The sequence below is a fragment of the Aethalodelphis obliquidens genome, unplaced genomic scaffold, assembly GCF_003676395.1.
Source record: "Aethalodelphis obliquidens isolate GAN/ISIS:26980383/991018 unplaced genomic scaffold, ASM367639v1 scaffold38, whole genome shotgun sequence".
In the NCBI taxonomy this organism is placed as follows: domain Eukaryota; kingdom Metazoa; phylum Chordata; class Mammalia; order Artiodactyla; family Delphinidae; genus Aethalodelphis; species Aethalodelphis obliquidens.
Window position 1 is genome coordinate 6,038,023 of NW_020837982.1, and position 21,452 is coordinate 6,059,474.

The following is a 21,452-nucleotide window of genomic DNA, read 5'->3' on the forward strand; positions in this document are numbered from 1 at the left end:
TTTGAACATAAATTCCATAAGGACAGGGACCGTGTCCATCTCTGGCTTGTTTGCTACAATATTCCCAGTGTCTGGCATGTTGTAGGTGCCCAGTTAACGGTTGATGAGTGAGTGAATGATTAGGAGTTAGCCAGGGGATGGGATGGGGCAGGGAACAGTACCCCAGGTGAGGGAACCAACCCCCAGGAAGTGGTATAGTATTGGGGCCCCATGGCAGCCGCGCCTGGGCAGGGGTCTGGTTGGAGACAGGAAGCACATGCCATCTGACTCTGTGTCCTGTGCTGCAGGCGGCTGGTGGAGCGGCTGGAGACCATGAGGCGCAATGTGATGGGGAACGGCCTCTCCCAGTGTCTGCTCTGTGGGGAGGTGCTGGGCTTCCTGGGCAGCTCATCGGTGTTCTGCAAAGACTGCAGGAAGGTAAGGCCCTGCTCTGGCTTCCCAGCCTGGACCAGCCCTGTTACTCTGTGGCTTTGCATCCTGGCTCCCAGGAGTGTGTGTGTGTGTGTGTACATTCGTGCATACATGTGTGCACACATGGTATCCTATGCTTCTTGGCAAGAAGGATTGGGGCCTGAAGGTCAAATGGCCAGGCTTCTAGGGCCAGCTCTGGGGAGTGGACCTCTGGGTCTCACAGGCCTCACAGGGTGTGAGTTCAGCTCTTCCACTAGCTGTATGACCTCAGAAAACTTATTTACTATGTCAAGCATCACCTTCCTCATCTGTAAAATAGGGATGGTGATAATATGTACCTCAGAGAGTTGTGAGGATTAGATATTATATGCAAAGCTCTTAAAACCTTGTTTGGCATATAAGTATTCAGGATATGTTATTAGTTGTCATTAAATAAATACAATTTTCCTCAGGGCCAAACAGTTTGCTAAGATGATACTTCCTATGCTATTGGTCTGCTCTCTTGATCCCTGGCCACTGAAATGAGAATGATCTTTGCAGCAAGACCAAGTGGATTTTCTCCTTTTCTTATACTCCACTGATGGTTCTAAATTATGCCACATATTAATATTGAGTCCAAGACTTCTTCAAATAACTTTTTGTTTTTCCTGGAGTTTCTAATTGCCTTTCTTTTCTCATTGACCAAAGAATAACGTGCCTTCCAGTCCTCAACGTTATTTAGCATCTGAACTTTACTCTCTATTGTGTGAAGCCTCCCTTTTTTTCCCTGCCAGAAGCTCTTCTGGACTCTTATTCCTGCTCTAGCCTACAGTAGTTACCGCATAGCTGTCATCACGGGACTTCCCTTTACTGCCCTCCTAGGTTAGAAGCACTGTTCCCAAGACACCATGTCTTTTTCTTTGTTTGTTTTTCACTCTAGTTTTACTAGAACCCATTCTCAAGTAACTTCCATGTGCTAGTCATTATTTTAAGCCTGGAGTTATTTTGGTGAACAAGGCAGAGAAAGAACTTTCTCTCTTGAGGGAACCAAAAAAAAGTAATGTAATAGATAATAGTAAATAGTAAAGTAAATAAATAAAGTAAATAGTAAATAAGTAATAGATAAGATTTGAGGAAGAAATAAATTCTGGAAAGAATTAACAGGGAATAGAAGACTGAGGGTGGGGTGGGGCGTTAAGAGTTGAGAGGACTGTAAATTATGGGAACGTCAAAGAAGTAAACATGGACTTGGCAGCAGAGGCCGTTGGCAGCCTTGACAAGGGCACTTTCAGTGATGTTCAAAGTCTGGATGAGAGAACCAAGGTGCAAAGAAGTTAATGTACCAGATGAATAGGTGGGAAAGCCAGGATTTCAGCTAAGGTCCCTTTTCCCCTGTTCTGTCACATGTGGTGAACTGGGCTGAGGAATGTGGATTAACTGGTGAGGGGTCCCAAGAACAGTGGAGGTGTGGGAGGGGCCTGAGGGTCAGGGAGGGGGTGGGCACTTTGGTGCCGCTCCTCCGCAAGCCTCCATAGGCCTAGACTAGATAGATACCAACGAGGTACTGGGCACAGGGACTCAGGAATGTCTTGCTCCCAGCACCTGGGCAGGTGGGGTTCTAGTATGTGACTTCTGCCTGGGAGAATGAGGCCCAACAGCCTGTTTCCTCCTTCTGCCCCTCAACTCCATGACTACTATAAATGTCCGGGTTTGCGGGACCATGAAGAGCCTGCCAGAGCCTTGTCTCCTTTCCCTGGAAAAGTTTGGGGCCTCTGCCGCAGAGGCAGGCTGCTGCCCCTGGTTGCTGAAGGGTTAATGCCCGCTGCTCCTTGCAGAGCCGTTTCCTAGGCAACAGTGGGAGTCCCAGGGGAGAACCTCAGTGGATGTGGGGGTGGGGGAATGCTCTTCCAGATACTCTCACCACCCCCACCCCACGGCTTTTCGGGAGGACATTTCCATTTGAAAATGTTCTTATTTCACAGCAGGCTGAAGACTTGGTCCTGGCTTGGATGGTGAGATAAGGGGCCCTCTGAGTTCCTGAGGGGACTTATTCTTGGGTGAGAGTGGGAGGAGAGCGTGTCAATTAGGGCCACAGCTGAACGATGGGCATTTGGGGGGGTTATCTTCATCCATCCTTGAGAAGACTGTGTTATTCATTCAGTCATTCATTTACTCATTATGCAAACAGTAGAGGGTCTACTGTGTGCAGGCCCTGTTCTAGGTTCTGGCGATACCACGAACAAGATAAAGTCCTTGCTCTCATGGAGACTGTTTTCTAGGGGTAGGAGAAGACAGACAATAAACAAATATAAAATAACGGTTAAGTAGACCTAGGGCTCTGTAGTGAATTAAAACAAGGTGCTCAAGTTGAGTCTCTGTGAGCTCAGACCTGACCACAAGCAGGAGCCAGCCCCGGGAAGATCCAGGTGGAGGAGTGTTGCAGGCAGAGGGACCAGCAGGCACCAAGGCCCTGAGGCAGAAATGAGCTGGGCACGTTCAAGGAACTAATGAAGGCTTCTGGGGCAGAGGGAGCGAGCGGTGGGCATAGCCAATCACACAGAGCTTTGTAAGTCAAGGTCAGGAGTTGAGATGTGATTCTAAGTTTCATGGGATGTCAGTGGAGTGTTTTAATCAGGGATGTAATGTGATCTGGTTTGTGTTTTTAAGAGGTGAGCCTAGCTACTGTCTGGCAAGTGCGTGACAGGGGGACATAGAAGGAAAGCAGGAGGTGAGTTAGGTGGCGATGGCTGTCATTGGAAGATGATGAGGTTGGGGACAAGGCAACATAGGGACAAAGGCCATACGCTAAGGGAATCAATCTCTTCAATGTATTCTAAGCAAATAGGGAGGGGTTAGGGGGGTGATTGAGTGTCTTAGGAAGGAAAGCGTGTCCTAGATTCCAAATGGGCCAGGGCTAGAGGTCACTTGGTCCTGCACGGTGAGGGGATGGAGGTCCTCCTGGGTTGCCAGTAAGTGCTGTTCCCATGCAGAGAGACCTGGGTTGTGCTCCAGCTTGGGCACAGTGCAGTGACCTTGTATGAGCCACTTAACCTCTCTGGGCCTCTGTTTCTTCATCTGTAAATGGGGGAATAGAACTACATCATCATTGGGTGGGTGTGAGGAGTAGATGAGCTAATGCAGGGAAGCCCTTAGTGTCGGGTCCATTGCAAACACTCAGTAAAGGATTCCTGTTATCATTATTATCACTATTATTATTAATTCACTTCGAGGTCCTAGCTGTTCAGACTGCCCAGGTGTTACAAAAATAGAACCAACCTCACATACATCTCAGAAGAGGTTTAGTGATATCCCATGGATCAGTCAGCTCAGGCTGCCATAACAAAAGACCACAGACTGGGTGGCTTCAACGACAGAAATTGATTTCTCATAGTTCTGGAGGCTGGGAAGTCCAAGATCAGTGTGCTGGCCAATCTGGTTTCTGATGAGGACTCTCCTCCTAGCTTGCAGACGGCCACCTTCTCACTGTGTCCACACATGGTGGAGAGAGAGCTCTGGTCTCTCTCCTACTTCAGATAAGGTCACTAGTCCGTTTGGATCAGGGCCTCTCCCTTATGACCTCATTTAACCTTAATTACCTACTAAAGACCCTGTCTCCTAATACAGTCACATTGGAGATAAGGGCTTCAACACAAGAATTCTGATGGGACACAATTCAGCTGATAGCAACCTATGTTCTCCTTTTTACAATTCATGTTTTCCCTCCTTCCTCCTTCCTTCCTTCCTTCCTTCCTTCCTTCCTTCCTTCCTTCCTTCCTTCCTTCCTTCCTTCCTTCCTTCCTTCTTTCCATCATCCCTCCCTCCCTCTCTCCCTCCCTCCCTCCCTCCCTCCCTTTCTCTCCCTGTCTCTCTCTCTCTCTCTCTCTCTCTATCTCTCTATCTCTATCTCTATCTCTATCTCTCTCTCTCTCCCCGGGATCTTACTTCCCCCACCAGGGATTGAACCTGGGCCCCGGCAGTGAAACTGCTGAGTCCTAACCACTGAACTGCCATGGAATTCCCTACAATTCATGTTTGCTTGAACTGAAAGTTGGAGTTCCCACAGTTAGTCCCAAATTTTTTGTAATTTATATAAAAGCCTCTGGAAGCCTTTGTAGCTCTCCAGGATTGGATGTCTTAAGCAGGGAAACCAAACTTAATTTCTGTGCAAGTTCCTCAGGTGAACCTAACACTCAGTCACTTATTCAGCCTGTTCTGGGTTAATTCTGGGTTAGGGGACTCCAAAAGGAGAAGGGTCCAGAACGGCCACTTCCCTCTGGTCCTCATGGTCAAGGTGGGAAGACAGTACCCTCTAGAGTGATGCTGACTATGGCTGGGACCAGGGTTTCCAGGACTGAGAACAATCAGGAGGGCTGCCTGGAGGAGCTGGCTCCTGAAAGTTGGTTAGGCTTCTGAGAGGCTGAAAGCAGAGCCAAGGGCATTCCAGGGATGGGAGAACAGCACAGCATAGGCATATAGCTGGAAATGGGCTGGGCAAGTGCTTGACTATGAGGATTCAGGCCCAGAAGACAGGGAGGACACCCTGGGCCACTCTGCCAGGTGGTGGTCGCTTAGGAGCCAAGTCTCTGGAGAATCAGGAGGGAGACCCAGACTTAACCTCACAGCCCCCTGCAAAACTTTAGCCCTTGTACTGGGGCTCTCTGGTGTCTGGGAGGGATAGACAATGTCATCTATTCACTCTTTCAACAAATATGTGTTGTCATATAAATATGACAATATACTGGTGCAGGCATTGGAGATACACACAGATGCCTGCCCTCTAGGCAGTGGGTGTTAAATGATTATGGGTAATTAATTATAGTTGGGTTTGGGGTTACAGAGGCAGCCCTCGGGGGCTAAGAGAGATCTAACAAGGTAGTGACCAGATTGGGGGTATCAGGAGCCCTCCACTCTGGGCTCACCAATTTCCAGGGCGCCTCCCTATTTATTTCTATCACTCCTCTCCACCTCCCCACCTTTTGCAATGGCTATAGCACTGGCTCCCAGGAGGTGCGTGGGCAAGGGCAGGCGCAGAGCAGGGGTGCTGGGGAACTCTCTGACGTGGGAAGCATCCAGATCCATGTCTGGGGTCAGATCCTCAGGTGCTCCTGGCCGCATGGCGGTGTCCCAAGCAAAAGCCCTGGCAGTGCTCGGCGGCCACAAGCTAATGAGCGTGCGTGCGGGTGGAACCCCTGATGCTGGTCCTCGGAGCAGCGTCCCCTCTAATTGGGCCTGCATGCCCAGGCTGCCTGCTCTCATTATCAGAAGGCTGTGGTGGGAAGGGAGAGGGGCTGGCTGGTTAATTAGAGAGGCCTGGCACTCCTAATTGCTTAGGATCTGAGTCCGCCAGCTTTCACTTTAATTGAAAGTCTGGTTTCACCAATAATAGGGAGGCTGGGAAGGGCTGCTGGAGAGCCCGCCTGAGCCCAGGATGGCACTGTCACTGTGCGGGGGAAGCAATCAGATTTTTCTCTGGTCTCAGCTAAAATGTGCTCCGCGTGTGGGAGCAGAGGAGCCTGCCCATGAAGTGATGGTCTTGGTAATGTGTGCTGAGTCCTGGTGAAAAAGAGTGAGGCAGCCCCGCACTTTGCTCAGAGCCTTCAGGGGACATCCAGCTTGTGGGGCGGGGGTGGGGTGGGGTGGGCAGGCATCCCCCACCAAGGATGGAGGGCCAGTGGAGGAAAGGGGCCAGGCCAGACCCTGATCCCTGTCCCCAACCCTGCTCAAGGCTCTGAGGAGCGGTATCCTGCTGAGGTCATCCCAGACCCACAGCAGGCAGTAACCCTGGAGCCACTAATCCCATCACAGGGGCCGCACCCTCATGACCTCTCATTGAACTCTAATCACCTCCCAAAGGCCCACCTCCAAACACCGTCACATGGAGGGTTAGGACTTCAACACACAAATTTTGAGGGGACACAAATACTTCATCCCTAGCACCTACTGAATAGGAACTCTGCCAACAGAGGCAGTGTGTTTAACAACAGCACTCCTGGGGATTCTGATCCTCCTTAGGCTGGAAGACCCCTGCTCTGGGAATTCCCTGGAGGTCTAGTGGTTAGGACTACGTGCGCTCACTGCTGAGGGCCTGGGTTCAATCCCTGGTCAGGGAACTAAGATCCCACAAACTGCATGGCATAGGCCAAAAAAAACAACCCTGCTTTAAGGTCCCAGCCCCAGGCCCGGCTCAGGGTGGTGGTGAAGGACCTCACGTGACCGCCTTCCCTCTGCTTGTCTTGCTCCCCTTGCCCTCCCTATGTTCTCCCCTGCACCACACCCCCAGACCCTCAGCTTAGAGTCTCCTGCATCCTCCCTCTCGCAAACAGTGAACATGGAGGCCACTGTCTCACCTTGTAATGTCCTTTGGAGTTTATAAAGCACTTTCACAAAAGTCATCCTTCTGGGTCCTTAGGGCAAAGCCATAAGGGAATCAGGGTCAGTGAGGTTATTCCACAGTCACAGATGGAGAACAGGGGCTCAGCTGAGGTGATGTGGGCTGCTCAGGTCACCTGGCCAGATAGTGGGGAGCTGGGTCCCCCAGGGTGAGTTGCTGTGCCATGTTGCCCGTCCATTGCTTCAGACCAAAGCATTCATTATCTCATGCTTTCCCTTCCTTGGAGAAGCAGGGATATCTTATTAAAGAACACAGGAGAAGAAACATCATACTCAATAGTTATTGAAAATTATTCTCATAAAGTCTGGTATAAGACAAGTTCTATGTATCTTTATCACCACTTCTATCCAACATTGTGCTGGAGGCCTAACCACTGCAATCAGGCAAGAAAAAGAAATGTGTGGCATAAGGATTGGAGAATAGCTAAGACTGTCATTATCATGAAAACATGATTCTATAACTAGAAAATCTTAAAAACTCTAAATACAAATGGTTAGTATTAGTTGGTGAATTGAGCAAGATGGTTGTATACAAGTTTAATATACCTACAAAAAAATCCGGACAGGCGTACCTCAGAGATACTGTGGGTTTGGTTCCACACCACTGCAGTAAAGCAAATATTGCAATACAGTGACCAATTTTTTGGTTTCCCAGTTCATATAAAAGTTATATTTACACTTTAGAGTCTTCCTTTCATGAACAGTTTCCGTGCAGTGTGCGATGTTGTTTGATAGTATTTTACCTATAATAGAACTTCTTTTAAAATTGGAGTCAATCCTTTCAAACCCTGCGACTGCTTTATCAACTAAGTTTATGTGATAGTCTAAATCCCTTGTTGTCATTTCAACAGTCTTCACTTCAACAATCTACTCCCTTCCCCGGGAGTAGATTTTGTCTCAAGAAACCACTTTCTTTGCTCATCTATAAGAAACAACTCCTTATCTATACAAGTTTTATCGTGAGACTGCAGCAATTCAGCCACATCCTCAGGCTCCACTTCTAATTCTACTTCTCTTGTTATTTCCACCACATCTACTTCCTCCACAGAAGTCTTGAACCTCTCAAAGTCATCCATGAGGATTGGAATCAACTTCTTCCAAATTCCTGATAATGTTGATATTTTGACCTCTTCCCATGAATCATGAATGTTCTAGTGGCATCTAGAATGGTGACTACTTTCCAGAAGGTTTTCAATTGACTTTGCCCAGATCCATCAGAGGAATCACTATCGATGACAGCTATAGCCTTATGAAATGTATTTCTTAAATAATAAGACTTGAAAGTCAAAATTACTCCCTGATCCATGTGCTGCGGAATGGATGTTGTGTTAGCAGGCATGAAAACAGCATTAATCTCATTGTACATCTCCATCAGAGCCCTTGGGTGACCAGATGCATTGTCAATGAGCAGTCAGATCTTGAACAGAATCTTTTTTTCTCAGAAGAAGTTCTCCACAGTGGGCTTAAAATATTCAGTAAACCATGTTGTACACAGATGTGCTGTCCTCAGCCTTTGTTGTTCCGTTTATAGAGCTCGGGCAGAGTAGATTTGGCATAATTCTTAAGGGCTCAAGGATTTCAGAATGGTAAATGAGCATTGTCTTTAACTTAAATCTTCATTAGCCCCTAATAAGAGTCAGCCTGCCCTTTGAAGCTCTGAAGCCAGGCATTGACTTCCTCTCTCTGGCTACGGCATCTCCTTCCAGTAGAGGGCTGTTGCATCTATGTTGAAAATCTGCTGTTGAGTGTAGCCACCTTCGTTGATGATCTTGGCTTGATCGCCTGGATAACTTGCTGCAGCGTCTGCATCAGCACTTGCTGCCTCCCCTTGCTCTTTTCTGTTACGGAGACGGCTTCTTTCCTTAAACCTCGTGAACCAACCTCAACTAGCTTCAGACTTCTGCAGCTTCCTCACCTCTCAGCCTTCATAGAATTGAAGAGAGTTAGGGCCTTGCTCTGGATTAAGCCCTTCCTTAAGGGCATGTTGTGGCTGGTCTAATCTTCTATCCGGACCACTCAAACTTTTTCCATATTCATAGTAAGGCTGTTTCACTTTCTTATCATTCATGGGTTCACTGGAGTAGCACTTTTTATTTCCTTCAAGAACTTTTGCTTTTTATTCGCAACGTGGCTGTTTGGTGCAAGAGACCTAGCTTTAGTCTGGCTTGGCTTTATTTTTTTTTTTAATATTTATTTATTTGGTTGCACTGGGTCTTAGTTGCGGCAGGCGGGCTTCTTAGTTGTGGAGCACCAACTCCTTAGTTGCAGCATGTGGGCTTCTTAGTTGTGGCTCACAGTCTCCTTAGTTGTGGCTCGCAGTCTCCTTAGTTGTGGCTCGCAGGCCCCTTAGCTGCAGCTTGCCAGCTCCTTAGTTGCAACACACGGGCTCCTTAGTTGTGGCATGCAAACTCTTAGTTGCGGCATGCATGTGGGATCTAGTTCTGTGACCAGGGATCGAAGCCCGGCCCCCTGCATTGGGAGCACGGAGCCAAGCCTGGCTTGGCTTTCGACATGGCTTCCTCACCAAGCTTAACCATTTCTAGCTTTTGATTTAAAGAGAGAGACATGTGACTCTTCCTTTCAGATGAACACCTAGAGGCCATTGGAGGGTTAGTAAATGGCCTAATTTCAATATTGTTGTGTCTCAGGGAATAGGGTAACATCAAAGATCACTGATCACAGATCACCGTAACAAATATAATAATAATGAAACAATTTGAAATATTGTGAGAATCACCAAAAGGTAATGCAGAGACACAAAGTGAGCAAATGCCGTCGGGAAAATGGCGCCGACAGACTTGCTCAACGTAGGGTTGCCACAAACTTTCAATTTGTAAAGAATGCGATATCTGCCAAGCGCAGTAACGCAGAGCGCGATAAAATGAGGTGTGCCTGTATTTCTGTACACCTGCTGCAAAAATGAGCGAAAATAAGAATTCCAGTGTATGGCAAAGGAGACACGGATGTGCGGTGGGAAAAGAATGGTCTTTTGGGTAAATGACGCAGGGTCATTTGGATACTATATGGAAAAGACGGATCTTGACTTTTACCTCCCACTAGGCACAGAAGTCAATTCCAGCTTGATTTCACATGTAAATGTGAAAGGTAAAATAATATTTGGGAGGATAAATAAATAAGCAAACAAATAACAAAGAAAGAACACACTTTAAGGCGAAGCAGTGGCAGATTTGAGGACCCCAGGCGCACCCACATGGCCTTGTCCAGAGCCCACCCACCCCCTGTATTCCCTTGATACCAGCAGTGGCCGGCTAGCTGCCCTCACCACCACTGGGGGGAACCAGCTTTTCTACCTACTTTCCCAGGACCTTCAGAAGCAGCCTGAGTGTTCTCAGGATGTTCCCAATGCAAAAGCTAAGCAGCTGCGGCTGGGTTGAGCCCACCTCAAGGGGCCCAGGCCTGTGTGGGCAGGAGGATGGAGCAGGCCTCTTGGGGGACTTTCACCTCCTTGGGAGCTGACTCAGCTCCGTAGGCCCATCCTTGAAAATGAAACTGAATTTCATGAAGGTCTTATCTCTCTGCAGAATTTTTTGATTCATTCATTCTTTAAGGTTTTATCGGGTACTGACTATATGCCAGGCCCTGCGGGTACCGTGATGAGCAAGGTAGGCCTTGTCCTTGTACCCACCGCTTCTCACAACGAGACCCCTTACTTCTCTCTTCTCAGTACTGTGCAGACTCTGTTCTAAGGGCTTTTCACTTGTTAACTCATTCCTGTCAACCCAACAGTCCTCCTGTCAACCCAGTGGGCTCAGCACCTTTATCATCCCCCCTTTACAGATGGGGAAACTGAGGCTCAGAACGGTTAAGTACTTTTCCCGAGATCACTCAGCCAGTCAGTCGTGGAGCCAGGATTTGATCCCAGGCAGTCTGGGTCCGAGCATCCTTGCCATTACCGCTATACCACATCACCCCCACAGAGTTTATGAGCTAGAAAGGCGAGATGGACAAGAACAAGTAAATACAACAGTTCCAGAAAGTGGGAGGCAGAAACCTAAAAAGTGAAGGTGGGGGGCACTCGAACAGCCAGTGGGGAGGGCGTGGGAAGGCAGCTATTTTATTTCGGATGCGCAGCATGGGCCTCTATGAAGAGGTGACGTCTGAGCTGGGACTGTGATGAGGAAACGCGAGATCTGGCAGAAAGTATCCCAGGCAGGGGGAGCGGCGTGGATGGGGCACTGGGTGGGAAAGAGCACAACGTAAGTGAGGACCAGAAAGGAGGCCAGGGGGGCAAGGGAAGGGGGAGGCCCCACCGATGACCCTTCACATCTCCGTAGCCTGGCCCTTGCTGGGTCTGTGTGGTAGCAGCTGCCCCACCCTGCTGCTTGGTTTAATTTGGGTTCCCCCAAATCAGAGGCAAGTTAAAAAGTTATTTACTTTTTAATTATAAAATGTACAAACATAAAATGTACAATGTACATTTTAAAATGTACAAACATAAAATATACCATTTAAATCATTTTTATGTGTACAGTTCAGGGGCGTTAAGTACCTTCACATCGTTGTGCGGCCATCACCACCATCATCTCCAGAGCTTTCTCGTCTTGCAGAACTGAAGTTCTATACCCATTCAATGGTAATTCCCCATCCCCACCCACCCCAGGCCCTGGCACCCTACTTCTTTCTGTCCCTATGTCTTTGACTTCTCTGGGTGCCTCATGTAATCATTCATGCAGTATCTGTCTTCTTGTGAACTGGCTTCTGTCACATTGCGTAATATCTTCAAGGTCCATCCATGTGGTAGCGTGTGAGAACGTCCTTCCTTTTTAAGGCTAAATAATAATATTGTGTATGTACACGTGATCCATTCATCTGGCAATGGACACTTGGTTTGCTTCCACGTTTTAGCTCTCGTGAATCGTGCTCCTGTGAATATGGGTGTGCAAATATCTCTTTGAGACTCTGCTTTCAGTTCTTGTGGGTGTATACGCAGAAGTGGAAGTGCTGGATCATGGGGGAATTCTGTTTAATTTTTGGAGGACCCGTCATATGGTTTTCCCCGGCGGGTGTACCATTTTACAATCGCACCAACAGTGAACGAGGGTTGGGAGGGGGCAGTTTTCTGCAGGGCCTCCCTCCCGAATGGGAGGCGCATTGAAAGTCATCCCTGGCTCCCTGTCCCCTACTCCCTTTCCAGACCCAGCGCTCAGCACCTCTGTCCCTCAGGTGCGGCCGCCAAAACAGCAAGCTTCTTGAGCAACAGCTGTTTCATCTGAGCTGCCTCCACACTGGCCCTGCAATGTCCTTTTTCCTCCTCGACCTAATTCAGATGTTAGGAGACGTGTGTTTGTGCCTCATTACGAAGATGGATTTTTCATTCAGCTACTGATGTTTCCTAAATTCCCGGAAAACGTCACTTAATTCGCCTGCCCCGAGGGCCCTCTCTGACTGCTTGGCAGGAACTGACTTGGCTGCCGTTGCCGGGATGGGAGGATTGGACCAGACCCCACACAGCATCTTGGAACATCTGCCTCGGTCAGGAGTCTGACGACCAGAACGTCTCCGTCAAGGCCCCCTTCTTTCTTGCTGCCCTGGTGCCTGCGCCGTGGCTTTTCCTCCCCCAGAGTAGCTTCTTTCTTTCCACTTTGTGCAGTTCAGAGCCCTTCTCATAGCCCGGTCTGACATTGACCTCCAGCTCAGGGTCATCAGGACAAATGCAGCGGAGGAGCTGCTGAGAGCCAGGCTGGGCTCCCGGTGGCAAGGCCCCGAGTGTCCTGGAGAGAGACCAGCGCCATGGTCATTGGCCATCTGGAGACCCTGCCCACTTAGCTCACCTTCCAGCCAAGCCCTGCCCTCTAGGAACTCACCTGGTGACAGATAATGCAGCTCGGTGTGACAAGTGCTGTAGATGCAGATGGCACGGAGTGAGCCCAGAGTGGAGGGGTGGGGGTGGCTGGCCCCTGAGAGGTACGGGAGGCTGCAGCGTGGAGCTCACTTTGAGCTGAGCCTGGAAGGGTGGATACCCAGGGGGCAGGGGTGGTGCATTTCAGGAGGAAGTGCAGGGACCAGTGGGCGTTTGGCAGAGCTGGTGGATGTCGGGGAGGGAGGGAGAAGGAGGGGGTGATGGCGAGAGGCAGGCTGAGGGAGGGAGAGAATGAAGCGAGGATCTGGCGGCAGAACCATCAAAGGGTGCTAAGCAGGTGATGGCTGTTAGGTGTGTCTCTGGGGAGTTTAAGTCCAGAGGTGGATTTGGAGGAGGGAACGTGTAGTGGGTTGGAGAGAGCCTGTCAGATGCTGGATTATCCAATTAGCAATAATGAAGGCCTGAATTCAGGCAAGAACAACCAGGCTGGGGACTTCAAAGATGGTGAAGAGTTAGAAATAAAAGCTGCCAGTGATGGAGAGCTCACTCCGGGCCAGGCCCCTGCTGAGCTATCAGCCACCCTTCCCTTCCCTGTAACTCCTTCTTTTCCAGGCTGCTCACACACCCTTCAGGGGCAGGACTGGGCTGGGGACACTGGGCCTGGGCCCACCTTCCCTTGCTCCAGACGCCCTTCATCCTGCCCCTGTTAGGCCTGGCCTCTCCCCTCGTCTGCATCTCTCCCAGGGCCGCAGACCTCTGCACTTCGACTTCTGCTGCCTGCCTTTGCTCAGCACTCTCCCCCGACACACACACCCTACCCGTGTCTGAAGTCCAATTGAGGGCGCGGGTCCCTGTGTATGTCAGAGGATGGACATAGCTGGTGGGGTGGGATAGGGGCGGGGCCGGTGTCGCCTAAACTCATACTGACTGCTATACCTGCACCTGTGCTGAGTGGACTGGGCGTCAGGAGTGCAGGAGAGCTCTGCCCTGGGCTCTCCCCCCACCACCCCCGTGACCTCGGGTTAAAATCCCTTCCCGCTCTGGGCCTCTCGTGCTCCCTGTGAAAGGAAGCAGTTGGAGGGGTTGGAGGACAGGGTCTCTTGGGCTGTCCGGCAGTTTCCTCCTGTGAAGCTCAGGTCAGCCCAGTCCCCGCAGGATCACCACCCCAGAACCTGCTCCCCCAGGGGCCTGCACAGATCAGTGAGCTAAAGCTCATTTCTCTGCATCTCCGGAATACAGCTCGGTTTGTTGTTATTTTAAAGCCATGGCAGGTTTGCTTCCCACTTGGCTTTGGCTCAGGCTGTGATTGCGTCTGTGTCCTCTCAGCAGGAGGAAGCCAGGGTGGGGGTCGGCATGTGCTTCTTAAAGCCGCCTCTGCCCCTGATGTTCCTGTGATGCCATAAGTCCCTCAGAGCCCCCTGGAGGTCAGTAGGCAAAAGGCGGTGATTATACCCATTTTCCAGATGGAGAAACTGAGGCTCAGAGGGATAACTTCCTCCTGGTGGCACAGCCAGGGCCTTGCAGTTCTTCCTACCTTTTGGTTCAGAACTTTGCCCACATGCCCTCTGGGAAGTAAAGAGAGCCGAAGACACGCAGGAGACCCCCAAAGGAGGGTGTTGTCTGGTGCCAGCTTGTCCATGGAGCGCAAAGGCCATTGGCTAAGTGCCTACAACACTGGGGAAGGGACGGTAGCCCCAACACTAGGGCTCACCATAGTCGGGTGTGGCACCCTGAGCACCCCTGAGGCAGGACCCTGCCACCCCTAAGGTGGCTGAGCAGCAGCTGAACACACATGGGGTGTCTGTAGTTGTTGAGTCATGGACTGGTCAGTGTGGGGCCAGCCCCTCACTGAGTGGGCAGAGTGTCCGTAGGCTTGGGCTTGGGTTGGGTTTGGGGACACCAGCCGGGCTTCCCCACTGAGACATCCATCCGTCTGGCACCCCCTTGGGCCCCTCGCTACCCCCCTCAGTGGCTCTTCTCCCAGGGTCTGGTCAGTGTAGCGAGCCCGCCGGCAGCAGGAAGCCGTGTTGGCAAATCTGTTTAGCGGCTGTTACCAGGAACAGTAATTTTGTGCAGCCTCTTGTCCTCTGTTGCGGTAAATAACAGATAATGACATTTCCAGTCCGAGCTGTGGCCAGCACCGCCCACGTGGCCCTCGCCTCAACAGCTGCGCCCCGCAAGCTGCCACCCTTCGCAGGCCCTGCGATTCTTCGTCGCTCTCAAATTGCCCCTGTTTTTCCTGCTGTGTTGCTTCCCGCACAGCTGTTTGCTGTTCACTGACCTTAACTGGAGGTGGGTTTAGCCTGTCCTTCTGTTTCCCCGCGGGGAAACCAAGATGCCGCTCTTGTGGATAGAGGGAGCAGAGGGGAGCATGGGAGCCGGCTCCTCACCTGGGCACCCTTTAGCCCGGGCCTCCAAACCAGGAAAGAGCCGGGCCTTTCTCAGAGGGGACTTTTTTTTTTTTTGTGCGCGGTACACGGACCTCTCACTGTTGCGACCTCTCCCGTTGCGGAGCACAGGCTCCGGACGCGCAGGCTCAGCGGCCATGGCTCACGGGCCCAGCCGCTCCGTGGCACGTGGGATCCTCCCGGACACGGGCATGAACCCGCGTCCCCTGCATCGGCAGGCGGACTCTCAACCACTGTGCCACCAGGGAAGCCCTCAGAGGGGACTTTTGAGCTCTCTCCTTCCAAACCCTTTCCTCGCCCTTGTCATCCTGCCTTCCAGAGGAGGGAGACTTTCCCAGGTTACAGATGCAGAAACGGAGGCTGAGAGGGGTTACGATCTGCCAAGCCTTCCAGAGACCCCTCTGCCCAAGAACCACATCTGCCTTGCTGAGTTTCCAGGCGCAGACAGGAGTGTAGTCTGGGCCCCCCAGGGAGTGAGGCCCGAGCACCTGGCTGCCACTGCGGGGCCTCCCCACCCGGCTCCTGACTGCCTGCAGTGGAGTATCATCCGCTTTCTAGCTCATTCTCTGCTTCTCTGCTTCTTCGTCTTGCTCAAGTGTGGCTTTTTCCCTCCAGCTGAAGTCTTCAGTGGCAGTCTACTGCCACTCTGTTCTACTGCCTAGAATAGAGTCTAACCACCGCCACTTGGTATCCAGGGCCCTCAGTCCATTCGTGGCCTGAGCACGAGCTGCTGACCGTAGCAGCATAAACTGCATACCGGGCTGGGAGTCCCGAGGCCTGAGGGTCAGACCTGACTCTACCTGGCCCAGACCTGTCACCGCGCTTCCCGGAGCTCTGCTCCTGCACATCGCCAGGGTCCTTAGCTGATCACTAGTGCTGTTGCTCCTGGGACGCTAAGAAGCCCTAGGGTGTTTGTCAAGTCCGCTGTATTTTTCAAATTAAAAAAAAAATCAGTTCCAGTGACAGGTACTTACTGGCTTCGAGGACGTTTACTGTGTCTAGGCACTGGAGTGGGCACAGAGAAGGGAGAGGGTATTTTCACATAAACTGACCTTTTGAGAGTTAGGATAACCCTGGAAAGTCAGAGAAGACGGTGCTGACCCTGGGACAGGTGAGGCTGCCGGGGAGCTGAATGTCCACACTGGGCTGGTGGGGGGAATCTGCGCTAACTTGGCTTCCTGTGGACCCTGGATTGGCCTTCGCTAGTCTCCTCAAGCCCTCCCCACTCCCCACCCTGATCTCTTTGGCCCAGCAGCTTGAATTTGTTGTCTGGCCGAACTGTCTGCATCCAGCCCCGCTCCTCTGGCTCTGCGCTGGGGCCCCTCTGCTCCCCCAGGTCCTGGCCCCACCCCCACGGAGGCCCCTCCCCCTTCTTATGCCCTCCCCCTCCGCCAGCTCCATCAGAGCCCAAATGCTCATATCTCCTTCAGCCTAAACAGACATTTATTGAGCACCTACAGTGTGCCAAGCACCAGTCCAGGTTCCAGAGTGACCTCAGGGTCAGGCCAAGCCTCGGCGCCTCCTGAAGCACCTGTTCTAAGGGTGCTGAAACTGACAGTAGCTGCACTCAGACCAATATCGAAAGTGCACCCATCTACACGGCCTCTCACTTGCCTTGCGTTCCCAAGCTTCAGGCAGCGCCGTGTGCTGGCCCTCCCTCGTCTCTGTCCCCTGCCTTCCTCCCAAGCTCTGGACCTGGGTGTCACCTGCGGCGGGACAACTCTTCCAAGGAGTCCACTCGCACTGCAAGTATCCATGTGTCCAAAGCCGAATGTTTTGCCGGCCGCTCGTCCCCACTCTGTTAACATGACCACCGTCCATCCTGTTGGCCAGCTGGCAGCCTCTAGAATGAACCAGAGTCCTTCCTTTTCCTCACCTTCCATACCCAGCTAGGATTGGAATTCCATAGGTATCTGGGAATGTTCTGGAAAAAGAGCCTCTGCTGAGAATACAGAGGACAAATTGACCAGGAGCGACTGAATCTGTATTTTCAGCAAAGGTGCTTTTTCTGAGACTCAGATCTGATCGTGCCCCTCCCCTCCTTAAAAACCACCATCGGCCCCCAGATGTCTGCAGAATCCCAACCCCACAGTCCATGATGCTTGTCAATCAGCCCCTCCCTTCCTTCCTAGCCAACTACATGCCAGACGCCTGCTAAACTTGGGGATTTAAACAAGAACAACAATGTCCTTTTTCTAGAGGGAGCATACTCACAGGATAGACAATTTCAATATGATGCAATTAACACTCCTCTAGAGATGTTGACCCATATTGGGAGCGCACAGGTGGGAGTAACTAGTGCTTCCCCTGGGGGGAAATCAAGGAAGGAGTCACAGAGGAGGAGACATTTGAGTTGTTCCTGAAGGATGCGTAGGAGTTTGCTAGTCATGAGGCAAAGCCTGGGTGAAAGCATAGAGGCAGGGAAGTACCTAGAGTGTTGGGAACAGGCAGTGAGGCGTTTGGGGCTGGCATGGTGGGCTTGGTGAGGCTGGAGAGTTAGGCGGGGGCCGAGGAGGAAGGCTCTCACATATGTGTGCATATCCAGCTTCTTGTTTCTGTGCCCTCAGCCTGTGAGCCTCGCCGTGTTCTCCACCTAGTCCAGGGCCTGGTAGCAGCAGGGCCTTAGGAAGTGTTTGCTGAATGCTCTTGACGTCATTGGCCCAACCTGCAGCTAAAGTTGCTGCCCACCGAATTCTAGGGGGAGGGACGGTGAAGGTCCCCCGGAGACCCCCACCTGGCCTTCCCGTGGAGATTTCAAGCGTTCCCAAAGCAGGGCTGCGACTTCAGTATCTCTGGGGATCCGTCCCACAGGCTGGTGGCACAGCCTAGAGCCATAGAATTTCGGAGCTAGGATCTGCTCAGCACACCTGGCCAGGGGCTCCTTGCCTGGCCCTCCCTCCAAGTTATGGCTTTGCGGCAGCCCCAGTGGAGCCAGGCTCCCTTGTAGCCTTAGCTGGGAGGCTGCTGATAGGGGCAGGGTGTTTTTAGGATGCTGGTTGTGAGGACAGAAAACCAAAATGATCCAGCCTCTCCCTTGGCTGTGCTCTTGTAACAGAGCCTGGGCCAGGTGGCTACCAGGTGGCTACCAGGTGGCAGGCACGCCTCTGGGTGAGAGATTATCTGTGGGAGGCCCCAGCCCAGTGCTGAGTTTGGTTATGCAACCATGGCCTGGCCGAGGGAGGCTGGAGCTGGCTGTGTCTGGGGCCTTTAATTCCCTGAGTTCATGTTCCTGGGATGGCCAGTGTCTGTCTTGGCCACGTGTCTTCAGACCACCACTGTCCACTGGAGAACCCCATCCACTTCCTCCCTCTCAGGACATCCGTTCCCTGGCCCCATCGGCATCCTTCTCAACTAGGGTGGGGTTCATAGCGGGCATGGGTGAGAGGCAAGACAGGGAGTGGGACCCGAGTCTGGCCCTCCACTTACTCTCCTTGGGTGGCCCCAAACAAGTTACCTGGGCTGTCTGCCCCAGTGCCGTCATCTGAGTGACTAATCTGTGTGAAGCGCTCCTGCTGTGCCCAGCAACTCAGTACGTGTTATATAAGCTCTTGCTTTTTACGATTATGAACCTGGGTCCCCATCCTGGCTCTGCCACCTCCTGGTGACATGAACTTAGCCAAGCCACCCAAGATCTCTGAGGATGAGGATGCCTTCCTCATCCAAGGCATCCGGATCATAAAAACTCCCTCACAGGGCTGTTGTGAACGTAAATGGAATTAAATGTGCTAATGTGTGTTGAGCGCTGAGCTGGGCGCCAGGCGTGGAGTAAGTGCTCAGTAAACAGTTACTGTTAATCATTATTGTGAGTTGTAACTCTAAGTAACCACCTGGCAGGGAGCAAGAGGATGTGAGCCCGCTCCCTCCACCACCTGGGCCGTCCTCTGCCCTGACTCCCTCCCGGCCGGAGTGGGCTGGGAGAGCTGCAGGCCGCCGTGTGACGCGGTGGTCCCGGGAGACCGCTGGGCCAGGGATTTGGATGGAGCCACGTGGACCCGCGGCCGAGAGGCCAGAGGCCTTGATGAGCTCAGCCATGGCCCAGGCCCCGTCAGTCCCAGGAGCAAGGGGTTTCTTCCTTTAGGGCTGGAAGGAGCTAGTGAGGCTTCCAGGAGTGGTCCCTGAAGGACCGGCAGGACCCAATCGGGAGGAGCCGGCCATGTTCAGAGCTTCAGGAAAGCTCAGTGTGGGTCAGGGAGTCCCCGCGTGCACTGGACTCCATCTACCCCAGAGTCTTCCCCCTCGGCAGGTTGGCCCAGGGACGGGGGGCCCTAGGGTGCACTCCAGGCCTGGGAGACCTTAGGAGGGTTGTGCCCGAGAACCCCTTAGAGAACCATTCACCGATTACTTTTTTTTTTAATTGAAGTATAGTTTATTTACAGTGTTTCAGGTGTACAGCAAGGTGATTCAGCTATATATAGAGAGATATATTCTTTTTCGGATTCTTTTCCATTTAGGTTATTATAAGACATCAAATATAGTTTCCTGTGCTATACAGTAGGTCCTTGGTTTTTTTTTTAATTTTAATTTTATTCTAGAGTATAGTTGATTTACAATGTTGTGTTAGTTTCAGGTGTACAGCAAAGTGATTCAGTTATATATACACATATTATATATGCATATAACATATATAGATATACTCTTTTTCAGATTCTTTTCCGTTATAGGTTATTACAAGATATTAAGTAGAGTTCTCTGTGCTATACAGTAGGTCCTTGTTGTTTATCTGTTTTCTACATAGTAGTGTATGTCTGTTAACCTCTAACTCCTAATTTATCCCTTCCCACCCCCTTCCCCTTCCAAAAAAACCGTAAGGTTTTTTTTCTATGTATGACACCCATTGATTTCCTCCCTCATTCACCCCTGGGGAGAGTCAGTGCTATCGCCTGTCCCCACACAAGGCCCCGTGAGACCCAGGGTCCCCTTAGAGGTTGGGAGGGAGAAGTGCGGAGTCCCCACCTGTCCTTCTTCCCCATCGGGACTTCAGAGCAGTTATTTTAGCCTTTCAAAACCCAGACTCCCTTTAGATAAATGTAGAAACCTTCCACCTTTTTTAATGCTATTTGAAATTTCAAAATAATATTTTATGTTTGAAAGAAGTGAGCATACTGTTGAATGTGCTTTTCCCCCTCCAAGTGCCCTGTCCTCGGCCCTGGAGGGTCTGGCACCCCCTCAGAGGGAAACACCCCAGCCTCGGGGGTCGACATTGGCCCTCGCCTGAGACGCACCGGCTCCCCCGCCATCCCCTCAGCCCTCAGCCCTTCCATAATCTGTGCACAATTCCCTTCCACCACGTGTTTCTGCCTTGTCACGACTCAGTCTCACCAGGAGTCAGTGCTCCGTCTGCGCAGCCCAGCGTTTGTACGTCTCTTCTCCCCAAGGGGCTGAGTACCCACCGTGCCCCGCACAGACGCTTGCTGAAGGAATGAATGAATTCCTCGAGACCCAGGGGCTGTGTGTCATGTGGTCCCGTTTTGATCGTACGTTATTAGATTTGCTGGTCTTTAAAACCTCCCTCTCAGCTTCATACTGAATAACCCGTCTCCACTCCTTTGCCCAAACTCTCACCTGCAGCCGTGGTGCAACCACTGACCCTCCTGTCACCCACCGTGCGTGCCCCCGGGGCCCGTCGAGACAGCTCAAATCTTTGCTTCCCACGTTTGCCTGGGAAAGAGGCAAAAACCCAGCATGGAGTCTCCATTTTTTTGTTTTTATTTTTTGCGGTACGCGGGCCTCTCACTGTTGTGGCCTCTCCCGTTGCGGAGCACAGGCTCCGGACGCGCAGGCTCAGCGGCCATGGCTCACGGGCCCAGCCGCTCCACGGCATGTGGGATCTTCCCAGACCGGGGTACGAACCCGCATCCCCTGCATCGGCAGGCGGACTCTCAACCACTGCGCCACCAGGGAAGCCCTAGGCATGCCTTTTTAGTATGCGCTTATGAATGTTCATCTCGAGCTCCTTCCATTGCCTTTTTAACCCTCCTCTCTGTTCAGGATGTGGGGCTGACGGTAGCGAGTGGCAGGAGATGGAAGGCAGTGCTTTGGAAGCTAGTCCTGAAATCTGCAGTGCTGCCTTTCAGCTGGGAGAGGTGGCTGGGGGCTGCCCAGGACTGGGGTCTGCAGGTGGTCCCCACGTAGCATCAGCGGCTCATCTGGTGGGGAGCTGGGGAGGGCTCACTCAAAGGAGGCGGTGCAGCCTTCCAGAGACCAAGGTGAAGAGTGGCCCTGCGTGGGGTAGTACACCTGCCACCCGCAGCCGGGGCAGGCTGGCGTTTCCCCTGCATGGCACCAGTGTTGGAAGCACAGAGAGACTTGTCTTCCTTCTGAAATTCTTCTCCGGGCGCCTCCTGGCTTCTGTCTCAGGCCAAGCAGCAGGTGGCTGGCATTCTTAAGGCTGTGCGTCTTTGGGTGACTCAGTATTTGCAGTGGTCAGGGCTCAGGTCAGCATG

General features: G+C 51.8%; 1 protein-coding gene across 7 annotated transcripts in view; it reads left to right on the top strand.

Annotated features, from left to right (window-relative positions):
- Positions 1-21,452, top strand: part of RPH3AL (rabphilin 3A like (without C2 domains)) — a 125,379-nt gene that overhangs the window by 36,048 nt on the left and 67,879 nt on the right. For all 7 annotated transcript variants that reach the window (XR_003437974.1, XR_003437975.1, XM_027130568.1 and 4 more), the window contains exon 4: positions 288-417. Coding sequence is in view for 5 of the 7 variants with exons in the window: in XM_027130568.1 (XP_026986369.1) it covers positions 288-417 (130 nt within the window). In the remaining 2 variants the exon portion in view is untranslated. The remainder of the gene's footprint in view (positions 1-287; positions 418-21,452) is intronic.